Source organism: Xiphias gladius, chromosome 11 (genome assembly GCF_016859285.1).
Source record: "Xiphias gladius isolate SHS-SW01 ecotype Sanya breed wild chromosome 11, ASM1685928v1, whole genome shotgun sequence".
Classification (NCBI taxonomy): domain Eukaryota; kingdom Metazoa; phylum Chordata; class Actinopteri; order Istiophoriformes; family Xiphiidae; genus Xiphias; species Xiphias gladius.
Window position 1 is genome coordinate 24,860,731 of NC_053410.1, and position 19,754 is coordinate 24,880,484.

Sequence of the window (19,754 nt, forward strand, 5' to 3'; positions counted from 1 at the left end):
AATCACCTTTCCTTTAGTGCTACTGTGATACTTAAATGCCCTCTTTGTCCACATGAATGATTAAAATCCAAGGGGAAGATTGTCAAGAAATTCTCTGATCCCTTTTCCGCTCTCCAAAGGATGAACCCATTTTAATGACCTTTCCTTTAGCACCACTCTCTGGATAAATGTTACATTTTTAGCTTCACTACTTCTAAGGATTTAAGAACAAGTAAATCACCAATACATTGTTCTGTTCATCACTTTCATCTTGTGGCTCTATTTAACATTGTAGCTTCTAGCGGACTCTAGCGAGACTCCGCAGATTGATAGTCTGGCTGGTTTTTGGCTGAAATGAAAATATTCCTCTTAGAAATTAAACTGAAGCACTTGATGTGTCGTGTGACTTTGAACACAGTGTTTCTTTGCCTCCAGGAGGAGCCAGCGGCTCAATGTGTTAGTGCGTTTGAGTTCCGCTGATCCTGGGGATAAGACTGTGGGAGCTCTGGCTATTTTTGTAGTCTGGTATGTGTATATTGCAAGGGTTGATTATGGGAGCCGTTTAGGCCAATAGTGAATTCATCACTTGCACAAGTCATGCATATACAGCAATACATACGTATATACATGCATATACAAGCGTGCAGGCATGCTAATACAGTATATACAGTATATATACATTAACACTACCATATATACCAGAGGCGTCCGGTGACTCAAAAAATTGGGGAGGACAAGAGGTAAAACAACCAACAGTGTCATGTTAATTTACACTAGTTGTCTACTTATCTCTACTTTCTTACGTATAATGAAAAATTAAGCAGTAAAAAAAATGGCTTACAAGATTTCTTAAAAACACTCACTGTGGGCTCTAGATGGGAATGAACCTCATATGTGTGTAATGTGTCACTAGAACCCTTTAAGTCCAGCGAGGGGTGACACGGCACCCAGTATGTAACAGTGGGGATTTTACCCAACACTCTCTGATTTAAAAAGGTGAAACTAAAACAATGAAAATCAGGAAATTTTAAAAACAAAGCAAAAATTAAGTGTGTTATGAGTTCTGTCTGTGGGAGGGTTCCAATAACTTTGCATTTTTTTTCATAGCTGCTGTGAGGCCTGTTGTTGCAATCCAGTCGGTCAAGAGCAAGTGAGAGGTAAAGGCTGGCTGTCGTCTTTGGTTGTTTTTAAGGCTCACTTGACTCACTTGAACATCCCCCGTGCCATGCAGCCCCTGCAGCAGTCTACCACCCATACTGGGATCGAGTCTCAGGTGAGCAGAGCGCACCGGCACGTCAGACTGCTGCTGCATGCCACCACGGCCTTACCGTGGTTGCAGGGAAACGTAAATCCGAAAAAGTAATTTTGGACTCTGTTGAAAAGACTTAAATAAAAATAATATTTTATAGTTATGTGCTTAAAAGCAGTTCATAATTTGCACATTATACTTTCTTTTGTAATGTGCTACTCCTATGAATCGAGCATCATTTGGCGTGTTTTGGATAATAAGAGATTAACATGAAAGAATATGAAGTACATTAAATTGGTATAAGAGATCCTGCCCTAAGGAGGACAGCAGCCCGTCCTCCTCTGCCCCCCGCCAACATTTCACACAGACTGCCCTTTCCCCTCTTGCCTGCCCTGCAGGTGTCACTGTTGAATCATTTTAATCAAAATATTTTATAAATTATACTGATATTTGGTAATGGTTTATTTCAACCAATGACGATGATTTTTATATATTTTGATTTCTCTCTTCCCTCTCAAAACTCGAGGGCAACCTCCTCTGCCTCTATGTACCAGCCTCCTCTGATACTTCCATACGCATGCATAGTATGACAATACGTGTGTATGAATTTGAGTATGTATGTATGGGGCTTAGTATGTGTGTGTACATAAGTATGAACTGTATGTATATGTGCGGTTGAGTACGTATGTATCCAGAAGGCATCCGGAAGTTGAGAGAGGTCAGGATCCTCGTAGTGGAGGATCCTGACAGCTGTGCCTTTAAGATTAATACAGGGTTGGGTGGCGTGTAGACTTCCAAAGTGTTGACTTGCAAAGTCAAAGGTAACCTAACCACACGTTGTCGGCAGGATTCGAACCTGCGCGGGGAGACCCCAACGGATTTCGAGTCCATCGCCTTCACCACTCGGCCACAACAACCACATGCAATGCCACTGTTGCATGTTATGATATTTGTGGACCACTTTCACTCCTGATCAAGACGCAGTACAGAGAAAGCTGCACTTTTCTGAATGGTTACAAGATTGAAGAATAGCCGCCTCTTTCCAGAGTAAGAATGTAAATAAAGCTCTTACTGTCCTGATTTTAAACTGTCACGAGTCAAAAAAATTGTAAAGCTGTAGTTATCAGTAACAAAGCAAAGGGGACCAAGAGTTTTACGTCTCTTGTGCTGCATGTAGCAGGGTAGTGGAATGAAGGAGCTGGATTTCTTCCATTTCCACATTCAGCAAATTTCTTCAACTGTATTCACCCTCCAAACATTCTGCTGATCCTTTCTAAAAAAAAAAACACTTAGAGGTAGCCCGTAGTACCTGTGCAATTCAAGGCAATTTAAAAGAAGAGAACAACACAAAGCCCCCTCTGGAAAATTAGATGAAAAATCTGTTTCAAGACCGACACACACACAACTCTGACGTGACCTAAGAAACAGGACACAACTACGATGGCCAGAAATCCACCCCGGGTCAACTTCTTCTTCTACCGTACAAGCAGAGTGACCTATCACCAGCCCCATCCCTTGCCTGCTACTTATACAAGCAGAGTCACTTACCAACGCCCTAATCTCCTGCCTCATCCTCGTACCAGCAGAGCCACCTACCACCAGCCCCGTATCCGGGCTGGCCTTTGCAGCCGCAACCACCTCCCTCTCAGCAATACTACCCTTCAGCCTTGTATTATCAGTACAACATACCACTATCACCAGTATCTCAACCAACAGCAACAGCGCCGTTGTCAGATCAGTCATCAGTCCACTTGAATCGTCACCAACAACGGAGGCAGCAACAGGCAGCAACTGAAGACCAGGAGTGTGTGGCAAGAGGGGAGCCACCAAAGAAGCAGCACAGCAAAGAGGGCCCACCGTTATCAGTGTAGAACATGTGGTCGGTCCAACAGCATAAGCACTGGCCAGGGAGAACTCAATGGATTTCTAGTCCGTCCATTACGTCAGTTTAAGACTGGGGGATGAGGAGAGTGAGAAAGAATGACGCAGGGGCAGAGTAGAAGAAAAAGGAGGTACACAAATGAGAAGAGAAGACACGAGAAGACAAGAGAAGGATGCAGTACAACATGTATTTAACTAATAGGAATACTACTGCTGACTTTAGAACCTGTACTGCAAAGTCTAGATGATTGAAGCACTAACAGATTGAATACTTAGAGTATATAAAGGCAAGAAAGATGTAACGGTCAAGGTTATAGAATATTTAGAGGTACTAAGTAAAAGGCTGCTGGACTTGCTGTTTGAAGACATTTCACTGAACACACGAAGTTTAAATATTTTTGGAATTTTTTAACTCTACCTTTTAGATTTTTTCCACTGGCTCAATCAGTTTCTAAAACTTGAATCTTAGTTTCTCATTAAGATACTTGCTGGGCCAGGTTGCATATGATTACCTGAGATTCGTCATCCTACACAGTTACTGTCAACATAAGAACTGCTAAAGATGCCCGGGTTTGAATCCTGGGCCTCATACATGCAAAGCATGCACTCTACCGATGAACTACTTCCCCCATGTGTCAAAATGAGGTATAAGACACTACTAGTGTGGGGGGGGTGTGGGAAGAGAGAATGTCTGTCTCTAAAAATTATTTTAGAAAACAATTAAAGTTGAATCTAAAACGCAGTTCCATTATTAATGTGTCTTTGTTATAATTACTATTTTTTAATTGATTAATTACAAAGGAAGCATTCAGTGCAACAACTTAGTGGCACAACAATGCCACTGATATAGAAAAGCAAACTGATCAGTTACATAAACTGACAACTCCATGTTATAGTCCTACTGACAGACGGAATTTATTTTAATATTGCAGAAAACAGTCCTTTGGAGAATTTAAAGTAAAAGCATAGACGGTCATTTACTGTCAGTTTGAATAATTATTGATTCACCGCTGTGCAAATCATGCAGAAAATTAGACAGAGCGCATTACAATGCATATATTCCTGTCAATGATGGCTGAAGGGTTTTGACTGTAAAAAAAATAAATAAATAAAAAATGTCAGTGGTTTCAATTGTTATCTTATTCAAAATCTGCTCTACATAAAAATGTAGGTCGATAAGACTGAAAGTAAACTTTAAATGTAATGAAATGTCAGTGAATACACTGGTAAATGCTGAAAAAAATGCATAAATAATTATTTGTATTTTAAAATGAAAGAGTAAACAAATACATAAATCCTGAAAATAATATACAAATAATTACATTAATGAATAAAAGTTGGTAATTAATCCAGAAATAGGCCTAAATAAGTCATTCTTTCAGGTATTACTACATTTCTACAAATTTACATGTATTTATACTACATAACTAACCTCGCTAAAGGACTGGTCACAGGGCCTATTCCAAAGCTGAGATGACTGGTTACCTGCTAACTGTAGGATCTGCTAGGATCTTAAGCTTTTGACTGGTTTGCCCAGCTGAACGTGTCAAAGAGAAGACTCTGCACACCCTTTCACCCAGTTAGGCTCTTACAGTGAGGTTGGAATCACCTACCTCTCTAACGTACAATCACAGAATTACAGAATTAAACATAGAAATACACAACTACTCATAAGCTCTGCTGTCCTGCTGAATGGAACGGGCTACTGAATATCAGTATCAGACTGCTGATGTCCACGGTCTCACAGCCAGTCTTGCATGAAATAACAGGAAATATTTCATGATAACCAACATGCATTTACTGAAAAGTTACATTTTTTTTCACAGCGTTGTCTGCACAAAAAGGATGATTATAAAAGAGACAGAGTTGTGGTGAGTCGTTGAATTCAAGTTTTGTCCTCAGTACAAGTCCTGTTGTAATCTTGAAAGACTGACTCACTGATTGCAGGCTAATGCCATTGTGATACTGATTTACTGCACATAACCTTCACCTTAAAGACTGGGGATTGAGCCTGGGGCCTCATACATACAAAGCATACACTTTACCACTGAACTGGACCCCCCCCCCTGCACGAGATACATTGGACAACACATATCCATAATATCAACTATAGCTGGTACATAAGCCGAACGTGGAAGTTTTATTAGATTTACTATGTAGTTTTTATTTCTAAAACTTATGATATATGATTTAAACCCCTTCTTTCTAGAGTAAGAATTTAACTGGCGAAGGTCTTTATTGTCCTGGTTTCAAACTGGCAGAGAGAGGCTGAATGATTTTCTCTTTAGAATAGTGAAGCTGCAGAATTATGTGTGCACGTTTAGAGATATCCACTGTGACAGAAAAAGCAGGTCAGAGTTCAGTCAGTAAGACTGAAGGTTTCCTACATGGAGCTGGTTTGATAGGCAGCGTAGCCACGCCTCATTAGAGAAGTCCGTTTCAATGAAGACATCATCACATTGATGGGAAGATTCCGACCCAATTGTCTCAACCACTAGAACAGCCTGGATACTCTGATGCCCAATCAGAAGATTCAGCTGCTATGGTGGCTGGCCACCTCACACTACTTTTGTCATTAAAGGAAACATCTTCATTTAGTGTTTACAGAGGTGGTAAATGAGAAGTTAAGGTTTTGTTGTCTCCACCCTACTGCCTAGGACAGACACCCTTCCCCATGTCATCAATGACATTAATATGGAGTTTGGAAGAGGATGTGCCACCTTACCCAATGTCCACCTGGCCCTCCACACTTGTGAGTCATGTGACCTCAACGACTCACCTGATGGCAGGGTGGGTCAACAACTCACTTGTAATCCTAATAACCCTCAAGGTGTTAGAACCCGTCCACACCTTGACCCATAGGATCCTAACGACTCACGTGATGACCAGGAGGGTCAACGACTCAAGTGTTGCTGATCTCACCAGAGGATGTTTACCGGGAACTCCCCACTAGTCAGTTAGAACTGAAGAAGCCTTTCGGATGAGAGGTGAAGCGTTCTCAAGAACTTCAAGCTATTTTAGTTGCCTTTGCATTGCACTTATAGAATACCACGACTTGGATGACTGAGAATCTTCACAGACAGTAGAAATAATAATTTGCCACATAAGTAGGAAATTCCCCAGACACAAAAGATTTTGTATTAACAGTGTAGTGAATCTGGCCAAAAAAAAAAACAATCTGAGGTCAAGGACACATTTATTACTAAGAAAATAAACAACAAACAGTCACACAAACAGATTCAAAATAAACATGTCAGAATATCAATCAACATCACATAGATGAAAATAAAGATATAACAACTACCAAGGCTGGTAGATGTAGTACAGACATAAACAGAAACAAAAACATAAAGCTGTATATATCAGCTAAACTTTAGATGATCTTTTCTTCTGGCGGAGAGGAGACTGCACGTTCCACTGCCGCAGTCGAGGAGCTCTGAAACACAGAACAGACCGAATTCTAAACCACACCTTCTCCACAGCATGACCAAGGGTCCAAACATACAGCCAGAGTCATAAAGAACTATCTTCAGAGAAGAAGAATAAGGAGTCAGATGATCTGGCCCCCACAGAGCCCTGATCTCAACATCATGGAGTCAGCATGGGATCACATGAAGAGACAGGAGACACGGATCCGCGGATCAACTGTGGCAAATTCTCCAAGATGCTTGGAACAATCTACCTGCCTAGCCCTTTTTGTTTACTTCACTTTGTGTGAAGTTCATAAAAACAACTTATGACATCATTTTTGAAAAAATCCCAACTATACTTTTAGTATCTAAAACTTTCACACAGTATTGTATACATTTTATATGTGATTTGGGTGACCCGACTGTTTAAAGGATAAGGATGATTATATTCCATATTTTTCTTAATTGTCAACAATCCCATATTAACAGCCAAATAAACAATGTGTTAGGCGCTCCGTGCGTGTTTATGGTAAAGAATGAACATGTTACCCAGTACAATGGTACGGCTCAATGTTGTGTTTTAGCAGTTATTCAGCAAAAATCTAGCTCTATGGCACAGAGGAATAGACTATATAAAGCTTTGATACATGCGCAGTACTTGCTACTGAGAGACACTCAGTGCTGTCCTTTAAGGATGACATTAGAAGTTTTCAATATACCATAATGGAAAAGAAAATCTCTGATCTACAGTAAATGCTATATGAATGTGTTGTATTTTTATTCAGGAATGCAGGTTTACATGACTGAAAGGATCTAATTAGATGAAACTGCGGTTACTGTGCACCCAGTCGAACTACATGTGAAAGCTTGACTGAAACATGGACCATGTGGAACCAAAGACAAAAGTAGCTGACTTACTGCTGCTCATTTGACTGAAAGTGAAGAACACTGCTCTCCCCAACAAGACCTGTGAGAACACAACAGATTAGTTCTTGAGGAATTGAGGTTGATTTCTAACTAGAACAGAGGTTCTCATACTCTGATTATTCTGATGCCCGATTAGTCAAACTGAGTGAGAAGTCCGACTAGCTTACTTGTTCCTCGGTCACTGAAGATTGCGCTGACTCCCTCATCAAAAGTTAAGTTGATGTTGACACCTGGATAACGGGGTGGAGGACAGATGGACAGGTGGGGTTGAGGGTTAGTGTTGGGCAGGAGGGAATAAAGTCAGTTAAAGATAATGTAAAAAATAATTCAAGAAATACGTCCAGCACATAACTCCACCTAAGACCATAGATTGCCATTTTTACATTTCTGTTTGTGTACAGATTAAACAAACAAGAGACAACATGTTCATCAGTGAGCTTTAGTGGTGCCGTTGAGTGTATTTTTGACAGAGCCAGTCTACCTCTCTCCCCCTGCCCCAAGTCTCCATGCACAGATAAGCTAACCATGTCCTGACAACACTTCTGTGCTTAAAGCACACAGACAGGGTCGGGACAGGTCGTACCTTTTGGTGTGCTGATGGCTCTGCTATTCACAGCTCCTTTAGTCATCACTGGAAACACACACAATACAAGTCATTCAGGACAGAGCGCTGTTGCTGCCTAAGATACTAATTTTTCTGATAGAGAAACAATACAGAAAATATCATTCCCAAACAAACAACATATGCTGCGTAATGTACAGTTGTATTCATGCCCCACCCCATTTCTCAAATGGATTTTGGAGGATTGCAGAAAATGTCTGGATTTAAAAACTGATTTAACTCCTTCAGAAGTGCTCTATACCCCATACATGTAAATTAAACCTGCAATGACTGATATTTTTGCCACTCGGTGCCAGCAGAAACAAGTATTGAACACAACACTGATATATCACCACCTTTGATCTGGTAGCAATTACCCCTTTACACATCCCGCTGACGAGGTGCATTATAGTACAGGTTAGTATCCATTTGGAGTGGTGTTTGTGTCCACCTGATGAATCTAAGTCCAATATTCACTCTCCTTTATCTCTGTTTTTGGCCTCTCACAGCTCCTGAGGGAAATATCAGGCTCTTTAGCTGCTAAATGCTCCACTGTGTTCACCAGCTGGTTTCTAACTGTGCCTGTCTGCTGTTTGCTGCTGAGCAGGTAGTGGACTTTTTACAGCTTTTTCTCTGAAAGAAGCTGCCTGCTTTTTGTTGGAAACCATGTTGGTGAGATTTGTGCGACTGAGTCAAAACAGTAAAAAGAGGCTACAAATTTCTGTAGAACCAAGGGGAACTGCAGAGCTGGCAACAATTCTCTTCACCACTACCAGTGACACCTAAGCTTCAGCTGAGTTTCCTTACACATTTAAATCAGTTTTAATTTCAGGGATGTCATACCTGTTCCTTCCAGGGTGATTGACTTAGATTCGACATGTTGCTCCTGCTTTGATCTGTATGTACGTCTGATAAAAAAAATAAAAAACACACACACAAACACAAAATTGTCTCTTTTTCTCACTGATACAACGAGGATGAAATTGTGCATGCATACTGTGCTGAAATAAAGTAAAGAAAGGAAGGAAGAAACCATTAAAAACAACACTGGGCATCTGCGGACATAGTGGAGATGCCTACCATACAACTGCAATTTCTCTGAATCAGTCTCTCTCCCTTGCTCTCCTTCCCAGTGTTTCCAATGTGTTAGCATTCTGAACTATCTAATAAATGTCACAAAAAAAAATAAATAAATAAATAACTGCAGCTGAATACACTATTTTAGACTGCCCCAGTCTGAGCTATGAACTGATTATTGCACAGATGAAGATACTGGACGTTATCAATGAAAAGAAAACAACGGTGTGCCTTGTGAGTCCCTGGTGTTGATGAGCTGTTGTGATGGAAACCTACCTGTCAGTCTGTGACAGTCTCACAGACAGGTGGTTTGGACGTGGCGGCTGCGGGGTTGCAAAGCTAAATGGGTGGAGCGGCCTGGACCTCGTAGGAGAATTCTGGACTGAACCCTGAGGAAAGACCAGGATCACCATGACACCTTGACTCACTATGGGGAACTCAGAGACACTGTCCTGCACATTATTAATTTAAGAAAATAATTTTATTACAACAATTTCTTTAAAAAAAAAAAATAAAAATAAAAAATATAAAAAAATCAAAGTCAATAATTATGAAACGTTACAAAATACTGTTAACAAAAACAAATTACAACAGTAATGATAATATTTTTATGTATTGTATTTCTTTTTTAATCTATTTAAAGTTGAGAAATACATTTTTGCATTAATAGTTAACAAACTGAAAAGCCAGGACAGACTGGTTGATATTCTTACTAGAACATTTACAACATTTAAAAAACGATTTTTTCCAGTCTCAAACTATTTTAGGCTTTCCAGGCCCTACAGAAACCCTGTCACTGCACACTTAGACCTGTTAGCACTGGCCATTGGTCATTTTGGGTCATTTTTCCAGAGTCCAGTGATGTCTGTCAAACAGCTCTATTTTAATAAAACTTACTTAAATACTTTAGTCAAGTCAAACATTAAATATTGTTTAAAATTAGAATAACATGATTAAGAAAAATCTTTTTTTTTTTTTTTTAGTATTTACAACAGTTTTTTACATATTCATCGTAATACAGTCCATATCTGATATTATATTCCATTTTTATTAATTCAAATTTTGAAAAACATTTTTAGGATTTCCTTTCAAGCCCTTTGCAAATTTTAAAATTGTATTTAATTGCAATGAAAAATATGTTTGGTTGTTTTAAACTGTCAATTCAATCACCACATTCATGCTAAAAAGAATTTAAATATTGTTGAATAACTGAAGACAACCCTAACCTTAATTTTGTCAATTTTTGTCAATTTTTTTTAATCAATATTATTTTGATTATGTTTATTATATACATATTTGTATTTAAGCTGCACTCAGTATCCTAACTGTCTGTGTTTTTTGGGCATGTAGTGTATCCTGACCTGTGGTGTTCGAGTCCTAGCGCCTCCTGTCAGGGTGCAGTTGACCATCTTTTGCTCCATCTCTCTCTCCCTCTCAGCCGTCTTCAGAGCAAACTCCACCTCAGCTGCCAGCTGTTCGTCTCCAGAGAAAAACTCCTTCACCTCATTGCGGTACTCCTGCATTGTCACCTGATGGGAACAACAGCGTCATGTCATACATGGACTAGTGTCACTCAGAGGTTTGATGTTCTTACCTCAGGGCCATGCATAACTCTTTCCTTTTTTTTTTAAGTGACTCCATTCTCCCTCAACCTGTATTTGCAATAACTGCTAAAGAAGCAGGGTTTGGGCCGACCTCAGCAGAATTAGGGTTACAGTCAAACACTGCAGAAGTGGGTTATAGATTAGAGGTTAGGGTTAGAGTTATGGGGTAAAAACTCCTTCCGGTACCCTACCGGACTTGAATAACTTTTGATAGGAAGGTCCTAGGTTAATGGGAGTCGGTGCATTGGACTCATGGGACCATTGAAGTGTGATTTGGCGGGCTTTGGTTTTAAAAAAAAAAAACAAAACAAAAAAAAATGAAATTTATCCCTTTAATAATAAGGGATAATAACCAGTATGAAGTGAGCCTTTCTTGAATAACAATTTTTCTGCAGTACTTAGAGACTCCGAAGCAAGTCCTTGGGTTTCAGGTACCCCCGGAGCTTTTGGTGGCACCCCTGACCTTCTGCAACCACTGGAAGGGGGCTGAATCCACAAAATGCACAATGACCCAAGAACTTCTTTTGGAATAATTACCCGGGGGGTGTTCCCAGGGGGGTGTAATCTGGTGTCTCTGTGTGTCGGGGAACCCTTCACACTTCCTAGAAGTTTCAAGTTGCTAGATGCTTGCTTTCCAGAATTTTTCAAAAAGGCAAAAATTAAATATTGCAGTATTTTGGATCCAAAAAGGGAAAATTGGGCTACCCCCAATGGCACAGGTTCAGGCACCAGGAAGGGAGTAGTTGAGGTCAGGGATAGGGTTGGAGCCAGTCTGCAGTAGGTATTCGAGGTGAACATTTGGGTTAGAGGGTTAGGGTTTACTGGTTTGTTTCTTAAGAACTGAATGAGTGGAAATGTGAACATAATCTATTTTGTTGCTGCATCACATTGTGCTCTTCAGGAGCTGGACCCAATAACATCTAATGCAACCCAGTACAGAAGTCCTACAATAATTACTCCTTACTCTCTGTAAAATGTACAACGTTTGATATTTTTCGATGATGCATTTCAGCACACGGCTTACCGATTCTCCCTTGATTAATCAAATGAATATGCAGAGAGCCTCCACATGTCCATGTTGTGGTCTCACCTGAAGGTAGGCCATGAGGTCCCTTTGGACAGGAGAACGTTTCTGCTCCAGCACACTCTTCAGGCTGATGATGAGAGGAACCGTGTTCTCTATGAAGGCCTTCTTCTGGACCTGTGGATCAAAGCAGGAAGCTGAATGGAGCTCACCTGACTGCACACTTTCAAGTTTATGATGGTATTTAACAGCTGCTACTTTCTAATCGGAAACCTTCATCATCAGACTCATATTGTACCTTTGGTGAAATATTGACTCCACCCATCCACCTGCAGTGTTGGGCAGTAATTAATTACTTAGTAACATGTTACAGTAATGTGATTACTTTTTTCAGTTATGAGCAGTGTAAGGGATTAATAATACAATTAATGACATTACACTCACTAGTCCCACTAACACTCACACTTACTTTGACATTTGGGGGTCGGCTTGTTTGCTGTCTTAGTTAGATGGAAGATTAATATTAGTTTGGTCTCTCCATGTTCAATGGGCAGACTGGTCTAGGACATGCTAATGTTAGGCTAAGCTAGCTGCTGGATGGTCAGTAAATCCCTCTAAATTGTAGGTGGGCTGCTCTTTAAAATTCAATGTGTCATTTTCTGTTTTTACACATAAAAGAAGATGTGACATGTGTGTGAAGAGGAGTTGGAGTTGTTTAAAGGCACCTTTGACGGAGCCCGACTGAGAAAAAAAAACGTAAAGTAACGAATAATGTAACACATTACTTTTGCTGCTGCGTAAAGGAATGTAATCATTTTTTCGGCTGAATAACTGATTAGAGTGTTCAGGTAACTTGGCCAGCATTGCTTACCTGGGACACCACCTTCTTCTGAGCGGCCTGCAGGACAGCCTTAGCCATGGTGGCCATGTTCTCCTCCTCTGGTTCCTCCCCTGCCATGACTCCTGTTGGACTAGATATGGCCTGCAGCTTCATCTCCTTCAGGCTCATGATTTTGAAGGTCTCCGACAAAATTTCCGCACCGTCGGCATCCAGAGGCAGCTCTTCATCCGCAAAGCATGCTGGGATAGGGTAAGTGATTACAAGGGGTTTTTTTCAAGTTTAAACTACTCTAGGCCCACATTGGTGCTTACCAGCAGTCCAGAATTCACAAAGAAAATCTGTTCCCCAAAGATGTTTAATATTCATAAAAAACCCTTTCATGAAGAAGAGCTAGAGTTAATTTTATCATACAAGTCATCACTAGAGAAAGAAAAACATTTAGACTAGACAGATATGTGGTTCTGTGTACAAGTGGTTTCTGTCTTTGGTTGTACCTCCCAATTCAAACACATGCTCACCTAAGACGGTCTGGTTGATCTTGTTGGTGATGTTGAAGCGCTGGGCGTCTGTGAAGTGCTCTAACATGAAGCGGTAGATCCGAAAACGCTTCTCACGGTACTGGGCTCCTTTCAGGGAGAATCTGACCTTTTCACTGTATAGATATTAAAAAAACAAATCCATGAATGAAAAAAAAATACCTTAATTAACTTTACACATAAATCTTGCATTAATTGTAACACAATACATACTGTACTGTTTCAGTGTGCCATCTCTGAAAATATCAAAAGAGACAGAAATTATATCCCCACAGCTTCCTACCTCTCAGTTTGAGGGAACTTGTTGTAGGACTTGTGTTTGCTGTAGGAGTTGAAGTGGAAGATGCACTCGATGAAGTGCTGGCTGAACATTTCTGGGTTCTTTTTCAGCAGCAGGTGGAGCAGGCAATATTCACACAGACTGGGACAGGAAACAAGAGGCAGTTAGGTTTGATATTATGGTGGACTCCTTTATTAGTTTCCAAGGTCTATGTCTTTGTTCATTTGTTCATGTGCAAATGTGCAATGCATGGTGAGACCACATCATGCACTCATATAGCTGGTAATTTTCTAAGACTGATATGGAGAAAAAATGTGGGCAACATAATGTATAACCTTCATCTGGGACATTATAATAGTGATACAAAGATTTAGGTATACAGAGTCTCTTTGTACTTGTACATGCAACCTACATCCAAAAATAATATCGTATGTATTCCCTATTATCATGTCATGAATACTCACAAAAAGTGCCACTGTAATTGTGATATTACAGCCCTTTGCTGTGTTTATTTTGTAAAATCATACATACATCATGCAGCCCTGGTAGAACTAGATACTAAAGATCGACACATCCTTGCTGCTGATTTCCCAACACTGCTAGCCCTTTTGTGCCGACAGATTTGTGATACAATCGGCTGGCCTGCATTATCATCCTCTTCAACTCCTGTACAGAGTAGGACACAGCCATGGACAGCTGTGAAAGGGAGGACTAGCAACAAACCTACCGAACGACCAAGTTTGCAACTAGAGAACAGATTTGCTCCACTACTGCAGGATCCTGTATCTCCGTCTGATGACCTGGATAATCTTTCCTCCTCACAGAGAAGGGAAAGGACTGAGAGTAAATCAGAAAGTAACAGGCTAAAGGAAAAGCCAAAGACTTGGGCTCAAACTCTGACTGTGGGTGACGTTGCTGTAAAAGATGTGAGAGGCATGTGCAGTAAAAACACCCAAATTCTCTGTTTTCCCAAGAATATGGTCCCTGACATGAACGAAAACATCCTGCATATTGTGGCTGCACATCCCATTGTCAAAAACATCATTCTGCACACAGGGGAAAATGATGTTGTATAGCAGCAGCCTGAAATGCTGAAATGATACTTTATCAATCTGTTGAACACAGTCAGCTCTCTGAATGTCTCCATGGAGAAATGCTACGCTGGTCAGAATAGAATAAAGAGTGTCAAAAAGCTAAAACGCAGGTGGCGAAAAACAAATCTCCAGGTTCAATATGATTATATCTATAAAGAGGGACTTCGCATTTATAATTTGGAACGGAGAAATGCAAAGCGGGCCTTTTTCTCTGACATCATTGCCAAAAACAATAATCGTACACGTGCTTTGTTTGCTACCATTGACAGGCTAGCAAACCCTCCTGTGTCAGTAGCCTCTGAACTTCTATCCAGCAGGGCATGCAATGAACTTGTTTCTTTATTCACTGACAAGATTCAGAAAATTAGACAAGTAGTCAGTGGTATTAGGTACAGGATATGTGTTGCCTGTGTCCACTTAAAATAAATTCAAGTAGCATGACACAATTTGATCCTATCAACTAAAAAAACTTGAAAGACATTATACAACATCTGGAATGCTCCTCCTGCTGCCTTGATATTCTGCCAACATACCAACAGGGTTTTTTCTACTTTCATGGACTCAGATCTTCTACAAATTGTCAACATGTCTCATCTCTCAGGTGTGTTCCCACAGGGCCTGAAAACTGCTGTCATCAAGCCACTCTTAAAAAAAAACAATGTAGATACATCAATAATGAAAAATTAAAGGCCAACATAAAATCGTCCATTTTTGAGTAAAATCCTTGAAAAAGCTGCTTTTCAACAGCTGAATAACTACTTGGCACTGAAGAACTGTTTTGATTTCTACCAATCAGGATTTCGACCACACCACAGCACTGAGACTGCTCTTGTTTAAGGTCTTCAATGACATCCACTTAAACAAAGACAGTGGCAGAATTTCAGTGTTAGTATTACTTGAGCTCAGTGCTGTGTTCGACACAGTCAACCACAACATATTACTAGTCCAACTGGAATACTGGGTGGGACTTTCTGGCATAGTACTAAACTGGTTTGAATCCCACTTCAAGGACAGGAACTACTTTGTGTCTTTAGGTAATTACACATCTGAGCGGACAAAAATAACATGCAGTTCCCCAAGGCTCCATTCTAGTGCCTCTACTGTTCAACATCTACATGCTCCCACCAGCTCAGATTATGTAAAACAACAAAATATGTTACCGCAAATATGCAGATGACACTCATATTTTACATAACCATATCACCAGGGGACTATAATCCCATACATATCACATCACTCTAGTTCTCAGATCTTTACACTGGCTTCCTGTCTGTCAAAAAATGTGTGCTTTATAAAGCACTGAATACTTTAGGGCTAAAATACTTTTATGATCTGCTGCTACATTATGAACCATCCAGACCCCTCAGGTCATCAGGGACAGGTCTGCTTTCTGTCCCCAGAGTCAAAACTAAACATGAAGAAGCTTTGTTCAGCTTTTATACTCCACATATCTGGAACGAACACCCAGAAAACTGTGGGTCTGCTGCAACTCTCTTTTATATCAACGCAGAAGACTTTCCTCTTAGCCACTGCTTTTTATTAAATCAAATAATTACTCATACCTTACACTGCACTGTAACTTTTACTCTTGTATTTCTTATTTTTATTTTTTATTTAACTCTTTTAAACTTCCACCTAAATGGGTTTTTTTTTACTGTTTTATGTTGCTTTTACATTTTGTCTTGATGCCTTTTATGTAAACCACCTTGAATTACCTTGTCGTTGAAATGTGCCATACAAATAAACTTGCCTTGCCTTACGAATATCTTATACTCAACATAGTTTTATCAGATGTTTATTAGATTCAGTCATCTTTCTATCTATACAGTGTGATTTACCTGGCGATGGCAGGGACTGGGTCAACCAGCGCCACCATGAAGCGGAAGAAGAGGGACCCCTTCCATTTCACAAATTCCTCCTAGAAAAAAGAACAAAGGTTACAAGAAATAGACATTACAAACCTTGCTTAAAGATTCCCAGAGAACAGCTTAGATACAAAGAAGGAACAGAAGGTCAATTGGTATAGAATCTTCCACCAAGTCAAACAAGATTAAGTGAATAAAATTAGAATTACAATTAAAATGAAAACCTTTCTATTTCTAATCAGTCAACTTGGACGACTAAAAGCTGATTCCTGGTTGAGCGTTTAATGAGCAATCAGATATTACTCAAGCCATTATTTTCATTCTTAGGTAAACTGTTGGAAGAAAAACTGCATAGTGCTCATAATAAAACCATTGTCTCGTGGTGGGTTTTTTTTATATTGATGTAAAATTTCAAGTCCAGTCCATTTAAACTGAAGGTGGACAAAAGGCTAGTAAGCTGAAAATGCCTTTAATATGTGAAACTGAATCTAGTTTTACATGCCCATACAGTTTAACATTACCCTGTAATTTACAATTTGATATTTTTTCAAATAGCTTTTGTTGCTTTTAGATTAACTCAACTGGAGAGAGAAGAAAGAACCTGGTCGTTATTTCAGGCAGCAAAAATTGGCTTGGACTTTTACATGTGTTGATATCTTCCTATTTCTTTTTTATTAAACAAAAATACTTTTATTATTTTAATTCAATTTTCAACCTGTGTATCATGTAGAATGTATAGAACAATCCCCACCTGGAGCAGGTTGGTCAGCATGATGAGAGTCTGCTCCCTAATGACAGCTTCATTGTCACGCAGACAGGCGGAGATGTTGGGTATGTAGTGATCCACGATGTTCGTGTATCGAACACACAAATCACACATAATCACCACCACATTGTTGCGCACGGCAACCTCTGTGCCGACCTCCAGCTCCCTGGCAAAAACTGGCAGGTACTTCTGGACTAGTTCCTCATGCTGTAGACACAGTTTACCTGAACCAGACAGATACCAAAAGAGAGGAAACATTACATGTATAATAAGACAGCAGGAATTCATGGAGGTCAAGACTAAAATTTCCCATCATGAACAATGTTTCTCAGACATTACTGAGAGAGACACAGAAACTGAAAGAAACTCACGCATTACCTAAAGTAATGACTCCATGGGCTCTGACTCTGGTAGGCAGAGAGTTTGCTTTGAACTGAGACAGCAGAGGCAGCGAGGCTGGCAGCTCCTCCTGGCACTCTGTCAACAACCAACATAAAGAACAAGTCAGCCATGTAAACCATGTTAGCACAGAATACAATGATTCCTTTCTTATGTTATGTACATTGTTAAAGTCTCTCAGAGTAGAGTTTGAGTTTAATTTTTTTTTTTAATTATGGCTACTACTAGGGGTAGTATCAAAAAAGACAGTGTGGCACAGATGCACTCCTCCTAAGCAATATACTTTTCAATATCAGTTTCGTATATAACACTTACTGTATGCAGAAATTAGAACTTTTGGTCAAGAACTAGGTCTGAACTAGGTCAAAAAAGGAAGAGATCGAGTTGAATCTTTAATGTATGCATGATTCACAATGTTAGATTTGACTATTTAATCAATTCTGTGGCTTTTTAATGCCAATTAAACTAGGAAAGAAAAAATAAAAAAATCAAAGTAACTCTTCAACATCAGATTAAAGTTTGCATTAGAGCTAAACCAATAAATCGTCCAGGCCGATATAGTGGCTGATAGTAGCTTATGTCACATATGGTGGTATCAGTGTTTAAGGCAGACGATCAGTAACAGTCAATGTACAGAAATGTTAAATTAGGTTTGAGGTTTCCACTACATAGTTTGTCCCCCTATTGATTTTAAAAAAAATACATAAATCAGAGGGGTCCATATCAAGATTGTTTATGTTATGTGTTTATGTTTTGAAAAATTTTAGTTAAAAAATGATCAGTCGGGCTATAATCTGTAACAGGCTGAGGACCTCAAAAACTGCTTCTACAAAGTAAAGACTGGCAGGCTTTTTAAGTACAAGACCGCCATCAGACAAACAGAATCCGTAAGTGAAAAAATGCAGCCCTCTTAATCGTTTGAATGAGTCAGTCCCCTGATGTACATGTGTGCGTGGGTGGTTGTGTGGGTTCAACTTTTGCTGCAGCACAACATCCTCCGACAAGGTGCTGCCTTGCCAACCATCCTCCGTACCTGCCAGTTTCTCAGAATGTGCTGTGAGGACAGATTCCACTAGCAGCACCGTCCTTTTGCCAACCTTGGCAGGACAGTGGAGTGAAACCACACCCAGAGTGTGGAGGTGTTTTATCTAGAAGGGAGAACAGTTTGAGTTATATGAAAAGCACAGCTATACAGGTACAGACCTGGGATGGTGGTGCATATTAGGTCTTTGATTTTGACAAATAAAAACAGTAATGTGACACTTTGAGTACTTTCAAATTAAGCCTGTTCTTTTTTTTCCCCTCGTTTTAGACCACTGTCCAGACCAAAACAGCGTTTTTTCCCCAGATCCCCAGTTTTTTTTCCAAAATGACCTCCAGAGTGTATGAAGGTAAACTGAGACTTTAATAAACAATGCTGTAAGCTGCTCAGTGGGGGTCGGAGCTGTGTGACAGTAACGTTAAGAAGACAACCTTTAGTCCTCTCTAACTTCCTCATTCTTTTTAAGTATCATTATACCTGAATACACAGCAGAGCTGTTGTCCTTAACCTGGATTCATGTTGATTTTATCGGACACCACAACATTTGAAAATAATGAACAGCAATAGCAGCTTACAGCTGAATCCTGTCTTTAACCTGCATGGTAAACAAAGTGTTTGGGTAAGAAGGAAAAGCCAACAAAGGGTTAGGTCTCACCATCAGCTCTTCATTGAGGTTTTGGGCTCCCTTGTCACTCAGGATAATGGCGGCTAAATAAGCCTCACAGACAGACACCAGCTCACCACAGTGCTGGTTCAGAAAAGCCTGAAGAGAGCAGGAGAAATGCCATATAACATGAAAGAAACTACAAGTTGGAAAAGGGGATAAGTCATGTTTTGATTAAATCATGTGATGGACAGACGTTGATGTGATGGACATCATATCGGGAGAATATGTTTAACATTGGAATTTTACGAGTTCACACTCTGTAGAACATCCAAAATTATAAAAAAGTAAAGCCACAGAAAACATTTGAGGAGCATGAAAACAATAAAATTTAAAACACACAAAACAAACAAGAGCATAATTTTAAAATCTATACCTATCAATATCATATTGACACAGGTCAAGCCCCAGACCATGAAAATTTAAAGTCTGCCACAATCTTCATTTGTTTCTTTTTATTAAAGGCCCAAAAAGTCATTTTAACAATGCACATTTACACTCACTGAGCACTTTAT

At 39.7% G+C, this 19,754-nt stretch overlaps 1 protein-coding gene and 1 non-coding gene across 2 annotated transcripts in view; both read right to left on the reverse strand.

The window, feature by feature from the left end:
- Positions 1-2,063: 2,063 nt before the first annotated feature.
- trnas-cga lies at positions 2,064-2,145 on the reverse strand. Its single transcript has one exon. It is a non-coding gene; the product is annotated as a tRNA-Ser (tRNA).
- Positions 2,146-6,288: 4,143 nt separating this feature from the next.
- Positions 6,289-19,754, reverse strand: part of ncapd3 (non-SMC condensin II complex, subunit D3) — a 29,267-nt gene continuing 15,801 nt past the window's right edge. The window contains exons 20-35 of the mRNA XM_040139880.1: positions 19,231-19,338; positions 18,567-18,681; positions 17,513-17,611; positions 17,120-17,358; positions 16,342-16,421; positions 13,413-13,550; positions 13,112-13,245; positions 12,624-12,832; positions 11,819-11,929; positions 10,486-10,653; positions 9,401-9,513; positions 8,891-8,955; positions 8,030-8,077; positions 7,614-7,676; positions 7,438-7,486; positions 6,289-6,545 (exon numbers count right to left, since the gene is read on the reverse strand). Of these exons, the coding sequence (XP_039995814.1) occupies positions 6,476-6,545; positions 7,438-7,486; positions 7,614-7,676; positions 8,030-8,077; positions 8,891-8,955; positions 9,401-9,513; positions 10,486-10,653; positions 11,819-11,929; positions 12,624-12,832; positions 13,112-13,245; positions 13,413-13,550; positions 16,342-16,421; positions 17,120-17,358; positions 17,513-17,611; positions 18,567-18,681; positions 19,231-19,338 (1,809 nt within the window). The 3' untranslated portion in view covers positions 6,289-6,475. The remainder of the gene's footprint in view (positions 6,546-7,437; positions 7,487-7,613; positions 7,677-8,029; positions 8,078-8,890; positions 8,956-9,400; positions 9,514-10,485; positions 10,654-11,818; positions 11,930-12,623; positions 12,833-13,111; positions 13,246-13,412; positions 13,551-16,341; positions 16,422-17,119; positions 17,359-17,512; positions 17,612-18,566; positions 18,682-19,230; positions 19,339-19,754) is intronic.